Source organism: Falco naumanni, chromosome 8, assembly GCF_017639655.2.
Source record: "Falco naumanni isolate bFalNau1 chromosome 8, bFalNau1.pat, whole genome shotgun sequence".
NCBI classification, from domain to species: domain Eukaryota; kingdom Metazoa; phylum Chordata; class Aves; order Falconiformes; family Falconidae; genus Falco; species Falco naumanni.
In genome coordinates, this window is record NC_054061.1 from 16,720,770 (window position 1) to 16,732,875 (window position 12,106).

Below are 12,106 nucleotides of genomic sequence, written 5' to 3' on the forward strand. Positions count from 1 at the left end.
TCAGTGTGAGATGTATTTTTATCTTCTCATTTGTCTTCCTTCCCTGCCCACACTGGAGGAAGCTGGGCTCTTGTCACTGTGGCCCATCCTAGCCAAAACTGGGGCATTAACTTATTCCGCTGGCGTTTGCCTAAATAAGGATGGCTAGCTGTGGTCCTGGGGGACACAGATCAAGTACAGGAAGAATAACCTCATTCTGAAGCCTGCAGGGGGACATGGCAGCTTGTCAGACCTCCTGAGTGATTCAGCTAGCCGAAACTGCACTGTGTACATGGGACAGACCAAACATGATCGGAGTTGTACATTTGAGTTGCCCCCAGGATGAACGTGCGAAGATCTGGTGGCAGGTCTGAGCCCTGGGTGGTCTGAGGCAGTTACCCCTGGTCCGTGCCACTCAAAAGCACCACAGGCTTCAAGGGCGTGCAGAGAAGGCTTCAGACTATGCTGATACCCGCTTAAAAAGTTTCACTTCTATAGGATGCCAGAAACTGGAAGACTTGACCTAGAATTTCAATTAAAAGGTTAAAAAGAAGAGAAACAAAATCATGACCCTATTTCTTATGCCAGCTCTAATCCAAATCATGATAAAGCAAACCATATCCACTTACCTTCAGCTAATCAAGAGGCTCATCTTTGTGGTTTATGTTAAAGTATCCTCTGGAGAGTGTCCAAAACCTTCTTCCTCTCCAAGGTCTCTTGCAGATTCCCTGTGCAGGAAGGGACTGTCCTCAGAGCGTGTGAAGGGGGTGGAAGCATGTTGGTTCTTGCTGCACACTTGAAGTATTTGAGACTAATTATCAGAAGCAAGCCCAAGGACAGACCTAAATTAAATCTAAAGCCAGGAGCCATTAAAAAAAGGGAGATGGAGCACACTTCTAACCTTGTCTCTGAGGCAAAATAAATACAATTAAATTAAACTGAGTACCCAGAATTTTCCTAATACAGTATTAATGCATAGCCCTGAGTGTCTCTCTCTGGGAGAACTTCTTTGGAATTTGATTTGCACAAAAAAAATTATTATTTTCTTGCCAGATGCTGATGCAAGCACAGTAAGACTACATTCTTCAAACATGAAACAATCAGGTTTATTTATGACAAGCTCAACATTAAATTAAAAATTCACAAGACAACAGAAGATGTAATAACCTGCATTTCTGTAGTCCTTTCATCTGACTTTGGATGTATTTTGCATTACTCAGTAGCTGGGGCAGATCAAGAGCCCCTGGCCAACGTTTTCTTAGATTGCTATTACGTGTTTGAAAATCAAAGCTGCAATCAAGGGGATATGGTTAGTGTGGTGATTACTGAAAAGGTTGAGGTGAATAGTTAGAAAAATGGGAACAAAACAGTTTCAGTACAAAAGTGTGTTGCCCATCCTGCCAAGCCTTCACTTTGTCAAGTGGTTTATGTGCTTGGGGCAGCATCAGTGTTTCGCCACCTAACAGAGGTGCTCAGGACTGTAGATTTTTGTAATCTTCCTTGTGGTTGCTTGTAATGGAGGGATCGCCCTGCAGCTTCTGCTGCCCTTCTTGCAACTACAGGAAGAGCGGGCTGCCAGTTTAAGGGACAACTGGAAATATCCAAGAGTGAAGAAGCCATAGGTACAGGTAGACTTATGACCCAGTGTCCTGAATTAGACATCAAGAGTTGTGGGTACTTTGCCGACATACTCACTGAGCTTGAAACCAAGTCCTGAGTCCTGGTTTCTGGCGCTTGGCATGCGCTCTGGTCCGGGGAGGCTGCGTGTGTGGGGATGTGGGGGCAGCTTTCTGGGAAACTCGTAGCAGGCTTTCACCTTCTGGTTCAACTGGGCAGTAAAAGGAGTTCCTCCTTCTGGGTGTGGATAATGGTTATCTGGAAAATGGAATTTGGGAGCAGGAACAGAGATATGAGTCTGGAGTTTTCAGACTTTACAGCTGATATGCTGCTGTGTCTTCCTGACTGGTTTTTTGCTCCCTCTAAGAGAGACCATGGTGCTGTCTGGGAGGGCATCAGCACCTGTAGCTGGCACAAACAGCTGCTGTTTCCCCAGGTTATTTTGGGGCAGTTTTGCAGGTCCAGGCTTAGCTTTAGTATTACAACAGCTGAAATGTTACTTCTTCTAGCAGGATCCATAAAGGACGTTTTGTTGAAATGCTTCTACAAACTATGTAAAGTGAAATGTCATGTGTTCTTTCAGGTCTTGAAATACTGTTAAAATAAGTTATTGCTGGAGAATCCTTATAATTTTCTCCTCAGCATGATCACAGATAGCTTGTGAAGATGATTGAGTGGCCATCCCTTGGGTAAAATCCTTTATTTCTAGTTCTGCTCCTAGGATTATTATCAAACTGTTCTCTTCCCTACATTGTATGTGTTGCGGTGTTAGCCTTATGCCTGACTCACTTAAGAGCTGCTCATGCCTTCCACCATGGCAGCTTTTACTAAATATTTAAAGAGGCTCTTAAGATATGCAGATTAGATTCCTACTGATAGTTTCAAGCAGCTCTTTTTTATTAATTATTTATTATGCGGCAATAAGGCATCCTTATTCAAGCACAGTAGTTTAGACAGTTTAGAGCACTTAGTCGACTGAATATTGGAACCTGTTCCAAACAAGAGCATATAACTGCCTTGAAAGATAAATGAAAAATATTTTGGACACTTCTTCACAAAACCAAGACAAATACTGACAATAAATTTGCCTAATTAGTACTAGGACTAGCTGCGTGTCTGTGACCTTATGCCCTTTTCCTGACTAGAAACCTGAAAAGCAGTGTATTGGTTGTGTTGGGTAATGGAGATGGAAGCGGTGTAGCTGTTCATGACTGCATTGCCCATGTTACCGAAAAATATTTTTCTTTAACTCTGTAGCATATTTTTTCTTAAATTCTGCAGTGATTTACTGCTGTGCCTGCTTTGAGTGAAGGAAATGTTTACTCCCTTCTGAGATTCTGTTTATATAATGCAATTTGAGATGCTTTCATGAATACATTCTGTGATTTAATGAGTCTTTTTTTTTTACTTACCTGTGGAATCTGAGTGAGGTTTTCTTTTCCCTTTATAATAAAAGCCACTTGGCAGCCAAAGAGGGCAGGCAGAGTTGTGATTGCTTTCATGTTGTCAGATGCAGTATAATGTTGTCATGTGGCAATGATGTTTTCTGAAAACGTTTGGTTTTTATCAGTGAAATAGTAGAGGTATTTTATTAGCAGTGTTATAAAGCAGTTGCAATAAAGATAAGTCTTAACAGTCAATGTCAGTATCTTAGAGCTTGTGTGGATGTTGTAAGAGGCAGAACCAGGATGGCTTCAGCAGCAGAGGATTTGAAGACCTGTACAATGATTTCATCATGAGTTGTTCTATACAGTGTTTCAGCATGGCAGAGCTCGTTGGGGTTTGTTGTGGATCAATGGTCACCTCCTAAGAAAAAAGGAGAATGTCCTTATTCCACTTCCTCTACGAGATGGGGCAAGGGGCTATTTTAAAATGCTGACAGAAGTGGTGGATCTTCTCCAGGGAGCAGTGCAAACCTGCATTCCATTCATCTTGCCTCCTCTTTTCTCTCTTCAGAAACTACACAGATAGAAGACCCTCGTGTGCAATGGCGGCGGGAGCAGGAGCACATGTTGAAAGACTACCTTGTCCTGGCCCAGGAGGCGATTGCTGCGCAGAAGGAGATCTATCAAGTGAAACAGCAGAGGCTTGAATTGGCCCAGCAAGAATATCGGCAGCTGCATGATGTTTGGGAGCACAAACTGGGCTCTCAGACCAGCTGTGAGTAGTTGGTGAACTCTTACCCAGTGACTTTCTCAGTCGTGAACCCGCTAGGACAGTACACTGCTTGAAGCTGGTCCTGTGATAGAGCACTGGGGTGTGTTACACCATGGCACTCTCCGCATTTGCTCAGTTTGTCTTAAAAGCAATAGCTGCCTAGCACGTATTTGGTAAAGGTTAATTGTTATGAAACACTATGGTGGTTGGCTTAGTCACTAGAGTCAGCGTGCAGGTTTTCAGCCTGGGCTTCAATATGTGTGAAAAAATGTAGTGGTTGGCTTAATGCAAAAAAAATGAAGTTATATGGTGTTTTCCTTGATTCCCTTGTCCAAAGTATATAAACAAGGCAAGAAGGATCATCTCGGATAGCATTTCCAGGCCCTTCTGGAGTTTACCATCCCAGGTAGCTGAGTGACTGTCCTGGGGAGCTAAGGATCTATATTTTATGCTATGTAAAAGCTAACATTGGTGGATTATCAATTAAACAAATCATTGTCTTGTACTCCATATTCTTTGTCACACAGGAAACATCAGTACTTATTGCTTCAAGAGCTGGTGCAGAAATGTTTATAGATGGCCAGATTTCCTCTTTACTGTCCAGAGGAGAATTTATTTCTTGCAAGTCTTCCAGAACTTTTTTTATAATCCTTAGTATTGCAGACTTTTTATGTTCTTGCTGGCCACATCAGTGGACTGACATCCCCCTGCTTTGCTCTTGCTGAGTTATGTCTTGTGGTGGTGAATTTCACCGGCTAATCCTGTGCCTGATGTTAAAACGTTTGTAAATAGTTTTCTGTCAACTGAAGGATTCTTAATTTGACTAGGGTCCCATCCATCATCTCTGAAGTACAGGGTTTGGCCTTTTCTTAAGAGCACTCTACCTAAGTACTGGTATAGCAGAGCAGTACACTAAAACTACTGTGAACGTGAATTACGTTGGCATGATGTGATCTGTCTTTAAAAATACAACCAAACAGAAAGAACTAGAAATACTTTCCCATGTTTTATAGGGCATAAACTGATGGCTGTGAGGATCAAAATATCTCCCTTGCCTACAGCTGCTTCTAACAGCATTGCACATTGGGGAGCTTCTGTACCTTCTGAAGCAGAAGGGTTTTACTGCTTAGAAGAGAATTCTGCTCTTAATGGGACATTGATTTAATCTGGAGTGACACATTGTATGATTGGTCATGTCTTCAAGGCTGTGAGAAGGGCTTGCATTGCATTTTGCAGTTTCTTCTCATTCTTTGCTTTTCTTTGTTTCTAAACATTCAGTGGGTTGTTTACTCAATGAGAAAGTCTAAAAAAAAAAATAAAGCAAACCTTTATGCAATGTCTGTCCCTTCAGTTCTGTAAATGCCTTTGGAAATGCAGGAAGCCACACTACTGAATGGAGTGAACGTGTCTGGGAGTTTGAGTTAAGTGCGTTAACTTGGAACAAATCCAGACTTTGGAAATCCAGGACATGCTCTGGCCTCTTCAGTATAGACTTTTCGTGGAGTACTTGACTGCCCTATTGCCTTTCCCTGCCTTTGAGGGCTGAGAAGAGATCTGAAAAATGGGTAAAAGGCCTACAGCAGCAATGCGTGGAGGTCTGGGTGTGCAGGAGTGATGGGAGGTCTTGATTTGGTGTGGGGCTGGTGCAAGAGTAGGGAGGAAGGTAGTGCTGCTGAACTGGGTGTTGTATTTGTTCTAGTGCTCTCTGGCTCATCGTCAAGTTCCAAGTATGACCCGGAGATCCTCAAAGCAGAGATTGCTACTGCAAAATCCAGGGTAAGTAGTATGAACAGACCTTTGCTTGCCACGAGTAACCTTCAGATATTTCCAAACCTCATGGCAAATACTAAAAAGAGATGCCAAAGCAGTTGAAAGAGCTAATGTTGCCGTTCTTAATCTAGGAGATAATTTATCAGAATTCTGAAATGTTGCCGTCCTAGGAGTTTGAAACGCTTTTTTTTCCCTTAGACTTTAGACTTCCTTGGAAGCTGGCAGTACATACTGCTGTACCGATACGCTGTGGGGTGTTTAGCTGCATGCTGGCTCCTCGGTGTGCTGCAGTGCTGGAGAGCTGCGAGTTCTCTCCAGAGACTGGCAGCTGTTTTGTCCTGTGCGGGTTGTTAGCAGCGGCAGTGTGCGCTCTCATGCAGAGCTCAGTTTGGGAAGAAGAAAGGACTAAAGTAAAGTAGGTCAGTCTGGCCTCTGTGGAGGAATATAAAACAGCAAGCTGTAGGGTCAGTGGATTTACAGTATGTATTATCATCCTGCTGTGTTACTCATGCAGTGGGGCCTTTTAGTTTGGTTTGTCGGAGGATGGCTTCTATCACTGCAGTGTAACTCCTGTCCTGATGCTTAATGTTTTCTTTAATGACTGGGAAAGTTTTAAACATTTCTGAGTAAAATTGACTTGTGTTTCATTTCTGTCTCTCTTGATTTTTTCTCAGCTTTTCTGCTTAGGAGGTTGGAACTTCCCTTAAGCCCCTTATAAAGTGTTGTAATATTTGGGTACTGAGTAAAGACCTAGCTAGTGATAATATCCTGGTGAGGATGCCATCAGGACTGTTAGCTGCTGTTGAGATGAACTGGTATTCTGGTAACTTTGTTTAGAGTACTGTCTACAGTACTACGTTTTGAATTGAAGGGTAGAGCTGTACCTAAATATTTACATAAAATGCCATTCTAAAAATGTACATCTTGCTGCAGGTTAATAAACTGAAGAGAGAAGTAGCTCACATGAAGCAAGAGCTCCAGTACAAAGAGCATGGATTTCAAACACTGAAGAAGTAAGTTTGTTCTCGAGATACTATTTTGAGTGTAGAATATCTCTGGCTTGTAATGCATCCCCCTCTATATTTATAAATAGCTGCCTAAATAACAGAAGCTGAAATATGTTGCTGCTGGTATCTTTAGGCATATGCAACTGAAAGCAATACACAGCCATGGGGGCAGATTTCTCAAATCGGTGCCTGTGTGTGATTGACTGCATCAGAACTGACTTCATGGCAAAAAGATTTTGAACCAGGATCTTGTCAGTTAGATGGTACTCTGTTTTCCTCAGTATTGCTCAATACAGATGACGCAGTACAGCCTGTTGTCTTACTTGTAAGAGCCATTGTTTTAGGGCACTGAGGAAAAAATTGGGGTGGAGTGGAAGGGGATGAAAAGTTTCAGGTACTTACCTTTGTGTGACTAGACATCTGGCGTTTTAAATAGTGTCACTGGTTAATATCTTATTTATTATAAATAGCAACTGTGGTAGAATTCCTTTGAGAAGAGGGAAGGATGAAGTGGCTTGTAATTAGGTTGTGCAAGTAAATACATCCGTGCATGTGAGGTCTGTGGCTGGTTTTCAAAATAATGACTGAACATAAGGTACCTCTCATAGATGGCTAAGTTTATCCTCTCTAGGTTAGAAACAAAGTAACTAGCAGCAACCTGCCCAGATGTACTGTTTTGAGGGGGTTTTGTACATCTTTGCCCTCCATAAGGAGTCAAAGAGATGATATGGCTAAAGTCAGAGTTCTGAAGCTTAATGTACTTCCGAGTGGATTAACTTCTGTGGTGGCGTGGTGTTCTTTGTTGTGCTTCGGAGTGTGTTTTTCTTAAAATGTCAAGGTGCATGCATCTAGGATGATTAAATCAGCTGGACTTAATAAAGTGTTAGCTTTACGTATTATTTTTTTTTTATTTCTATGCAGAATTGACATGAAAATGTCTGATACTCAAGGTGGCTACAAACTTGATGAAGCACAAGCCATTTTAAGTGAGATGAAAGCTCTCAAGAAGGCCATCACATCAGGGGAGAAGGAAAAACAAGACCTCATTCAGGTATTGAAACAGGATGACTTTATAGTATTTTGTGTTGCCATTGCTATCAGATTGAATTTCTGAGAAGTGATTTAAGTATTTTCTATTTCAAGATACGTAATCCAGATTTTTATTAATATAAATGAATTCTGTATTGTGGTTGGACTACAGCCTTTTTGTTCTTCAGATCCTGGAAATAAGAAGTATAAAATGCAGCAACTAACAGTAGTAAGCAGTTGCTTAGAGTTGAGTGTTTGTCTAAGGGTTTATTGGTCAAGAGTGAACCAGTGTGACTGTACTGCTGTCAGAGCAGACCTGGAGAAGCCATGAAAACACTATGGCCCATTTCATCTGCCATCTCCGGCAGAGAATCTGCCTGTCTAGGCGAGATGGTGTGCTAATGCCTGTGGGCTGCTTTGTGCTGTGGGAGGTGCAGTCCAGCCGTGCCTGATCTCATGCCTGCAGAGTCTGAGTGCACACAGTAAACATGGTCAGATCTTAATCATGTAGTTGGGGCTAAAGCTACTGCTCAGGTCCTTTGAGCAGAAGTGAGCTCACCTCATGACTTTTTATGGTTTTAGAGCTTAGCCAGGTTAAAAGACAGCTTTGTGAATGACAGAGGTTCCCAGTCAGACCTGTGGACCAGCAGCGTGTCTGTGGAAAGCTCCAGCCCCTTGTTACCCCGGCAGTACCTGGACGTCAGCTCCCAGACGGATGTTTCAGGAAATGTGAGTAATACATGAGAAACCCAGTGCATGTGGAGACGTTCCTCTGAACTACATGTAGTACTGCCTTAGTAAGAGTTTCCAAGAATGGGCAGGTATTTATGAGATGATTCCTTTTCCTCATGTAAACTTCAGCATGACCTTCATTTTTCTGTGCAGTGTTAATGTATCTCTAAAGGCAACCTGCTGATTCCCCACGCTAGCTCTATTAGAACAACCCAGGTGGGACTAAAAGGGAAGGAAGTTTTATTTTGCCTGTAGGTGTAGCTTCTTCTGATACAAATACTCCCTTAGCTCTTTATAGCAGTGATATGCTACTAGGCAAGAAACATTCAGCAGCTATGTATGGGCTAAGCGGTAATGAGGACTCTTCCCTTAAGAGTGCGTTTGGCTCTTAGCGTGTTACGAGTGAGAATGATAGCGTATGTGCAGATATTTTGATGCCATCAAACGTGTCGTACTCGTACACCTTCAGTCCCACATGTGCGACAAGATCGCAACTGTCAGGATGGTGTAAGCCTCAGCAAGGACTTAACCAGCACTGTGGGTACATCATATGTCTCAGGACATCACAGAAGCCTCTCCTGTGAACCTTGACTTAAACATTTGCAGCCACTTAAAGTCAGCGCCACACATGTGACTGAAGATCTGCAGGTTTGGGCATGATGGGATGTCCCTTATCTTTAAGACTCTACGACCAAAGCAAGATGCCGTCCAAAACAAAATGCAATACAGCACTTAAAGGCTGCAAACAGCATTGAAGAAGAAAGATGACAAAGCTATTTATGTGTGCATGAAAATAGAAGCCTGAGACAGATGTGGTAGATTTTTGTTTTTAACTAGGCCAGAAAGAGCCTCTGAATCTTAGAGGTTTTTAAGTATTTGAAGAAATCATGAAAAAAGAGCAAGTGTAACTTGTAACATCATCAATTTTAACAGGGCATATCAAAAGAGGAGTGGTTACTAAGTTGCTGATGTTATATTTTGTGTCTCAGTTCATTACCAGCAGCAATAACCAGTTGGCTGAGAAAGTGAGATTACGCCTTCAATACGAAGAAGCAAAGAGAAGGTAATTCTTTGGACTGTTACACCTTTTGGCTGTCACACAGCTTATTCTGAAGATAGGTTTCACTAGAAAAGGTGCCACTCAGATTGAAACCCAGCATTACTGCTAAATAAACATGGTAATTTTTGAGCCAGTGAGGCAATAGGCTGTCTGGGCCAACGTTATCATTCAAGAAATAAATAACCATCCTAGAAATTACTAAGGAGTGATTAATACACAAAGAATTCAGTCTGGCCACACCTGTGGGGACGTAAGTGGTTTTGCTACCTGTTGCCAGTGCTTCCCCATTCCTCATAAGGAGACTGTACTGCAAGGCATCTCCTTACCTTATTCAAAATGAAATGAATGTTTGCATGGCTTTAAGTCTGATAAGGAGAAATGTATAGTGTGTTAACACCTATCAAAATATGGTCAATGTCTACGGTTCTTATTACAAAGCTTATCTGCTTATCTGTAAGAATGTAAGTTCTCACCTTTGCCTTCTGATCTGAGATGAATGAAGAATAGATTATAAAAATTGTATCTACTTAACAGGCCAATTTAAGCAAAAACTTTCTGGGATTTTCTTCTTTTAATAGATTATAGCTAACTCAGCTCAGTTATGAGAAAGCACCAAGCATTTTTATTTAGACTTTGGCAGGCCTAGTCCTTGTTCAGTGATATACCAGTCAGCGGTGGTGACTTCAGCTTTAACTGCTCTAAACGGACTTTGCAATTCCAGAATAACAAACTGCAGATGCGTGGTGCAATCTGTACTTGGGATATATGCAAAGAGAAGGAATTTTCTCTAGTTAGATATAAGAGCTTTAAGGCTGAGGTTACTCATAATGATCTTGTTTTAGTGTAATGGCATGGTCAATAGGCTGTGTTTCTCAGTGGCATAAAATTTGATCTGTATCAGAGGCAGTTGTCAAAAGATTGCATGTGCCCAGCTGCTTTTGACATGAACTTACACTTTTCTTCCTAGGTGAAGCAATTTTATTAGAACAGTCTAATGTGTCAGACTGCCTTGACGTTCAAATCATTCTGTGACTTTTTAAAACAACATTAAAATTATTAATCCTCCAGATGCAATGGTTAATTTTTCAGTGTTAAAATTGCTTTTTACTTTTAAGCTTGGCTGAAGGCTGCAATTTAATTTACACTTGACTTTGCATCTTCAGATTGAAATGGAGCACTTTTACTTTAGCCTGTATCTTTTCCAAGGAGGGGTGAGTGAATAATGACAAACCTGAGAAGATAATGAGTATGCTCTTTAAAAAGAGACGGAACTTTATAAATGCAGCACAGTAGTTCATTTAAAGTAATGAAGGGCATACAACACAATCTTGCAGTTAAAGGTTTGATACCTCATATCTGTCTTAAGTTGTCTAGTTTAAAAAACATTATTATGAGGAAAGATGGGTCTGAATGGGCATGAATAATTGATAAAATGAAAAGATCTCCAGCGATCAGAGCACTGTGGGTTTGGCATGGTCTTTGGTAGGAGCTGCAGAAACAAATACCTTGACTGGTTTTAAGCTGGAACAATACTATGGATATAGTGACTCACAAGGAACCTTCTGCTCCTATGAAAATTACTCCTTGTGATGTTAGAAGTGTTTCCTGTCCCTACAGCAGCATATTTAAATGCTCCAAAACCACAATAGAAGAGTATTTTGCCCATGCATGTATTATGAAGGGAGCCAAACGGTGGAAATGCATCTGTCTTACTAGCTCTGCATTATCTGGAAAGGTAAAACTTAAGTCTTGAAATCAAGGTGATCCCATATTAATTAGGTTAGAACTATTAGATTTATAAGGGGTTGATGATTCTGCAAGTGGGCTGTAGCAGACACTGTCCACACTGTTGTTGTAGACCAGGCTGAAGGCATAGCTGTAGGTGAGTATCTTGCTGAACTTCACCACACCAGAACTGTCAGGGTGCAATTCTGCATGTTCCCTTACCCACCACCAAGTCTTTTCCTTTCATGGCTCGGTGAGACAACAAGAACTCTAGAGCAGATAACGTTAAACCTGCAAAAAAGAGCAAAGAGCAGCTGCAATGACAAACCTTTAGCTTAATTGGATTGGAAACTGATAACAGGTATCATGTCAAGCGAGATGTCAGTGCCACATCTCAACAAGGAGATAGCTACTGCAGCGTATATGTAATCAGAGATGCAACTAAATTATGCCGTACAATTCCAGACATAGAATAGTAACCAAGTTGCTTAGCACTTGCTTTCTGTGCACTGTTTTAGTTCCTTCAAGAGTTAAATTTTCAGCTTGGGTTTTGTGTGACTGGTGGTAACTCTGGGATTTTAAAAGTATGTTTTATAGTCTCCAAAACCAGAATATTTTAATGTCACTTTTAGCAGCATTGCAACAACAGTAGGTATTTGACTGGTCAGTTTTTAGACCACACCTCCCACTGGATATCTTTTGGGTTTTTACCTCATGAAGAGAGGAGGCTGATCTGATCTAGGATTGCTAATTACTGGTTGTGGATACACACCTTAATGTATGCTTCTGTTCACAGCACTTGCATCGCCACAATCTACCAAGAAACTAAAATTTTTACATGTTATACCTATGTTACAGATAAGTACCAGCTTTCCCCAGTTAAAAAAACAAACAAACAAACAAAAAAAACCAACACAAAACCACAATCAAACAAAAAAACGAAAAAAAACTTGATATGACAATGAAAAAACCATCTCACTGCCTTTTCTAGGTAAAAAGAAGACAGTTAAATAAAGCTTGAGCTTCCTGT

The 12,106-nt window shown here is 41.2% G+C and overlaps 1 protein-coding gene across 2 annotated transcripts in view; it reads left to right on the top strand.

Moving 5' to 3' along the window:
* WWC1 (WW and C2 domain containing 1) overlaps positions 1–12,106 on the top strand; it is a 73,702-nt gene that overhangs the window by 37,191 nt on the left and 24,405 nt on the right. For both annotated transcript variants that reach the window (XM_040603031.1, XM_040603030.1), the window contains 6 exons: positions 3,553–3,756; positions 5,453–5,529; positions 6,457–6,536; positions 7,452–7,581; positions 8,142–8,288; positions 9,281–9,354. In XM_040603031.1, coding sequence (XP_040458965.1) covers positions 3,553–3,756; positions 5,453–5,529; positions 6,457–6,536; positions 7,452–7,581; positions 8,142–8,288; positions 9,281–9,354 — 712 coding nt within the window. The remainder of the gene's footprint in view (positions 1–3,552; positions 3,757–5,452; positions 5,530–6,456; positions 6,537–7,451; positions 7,582–8,141; positions 8,289–9,280; positions 9,355–12,106) is intronic.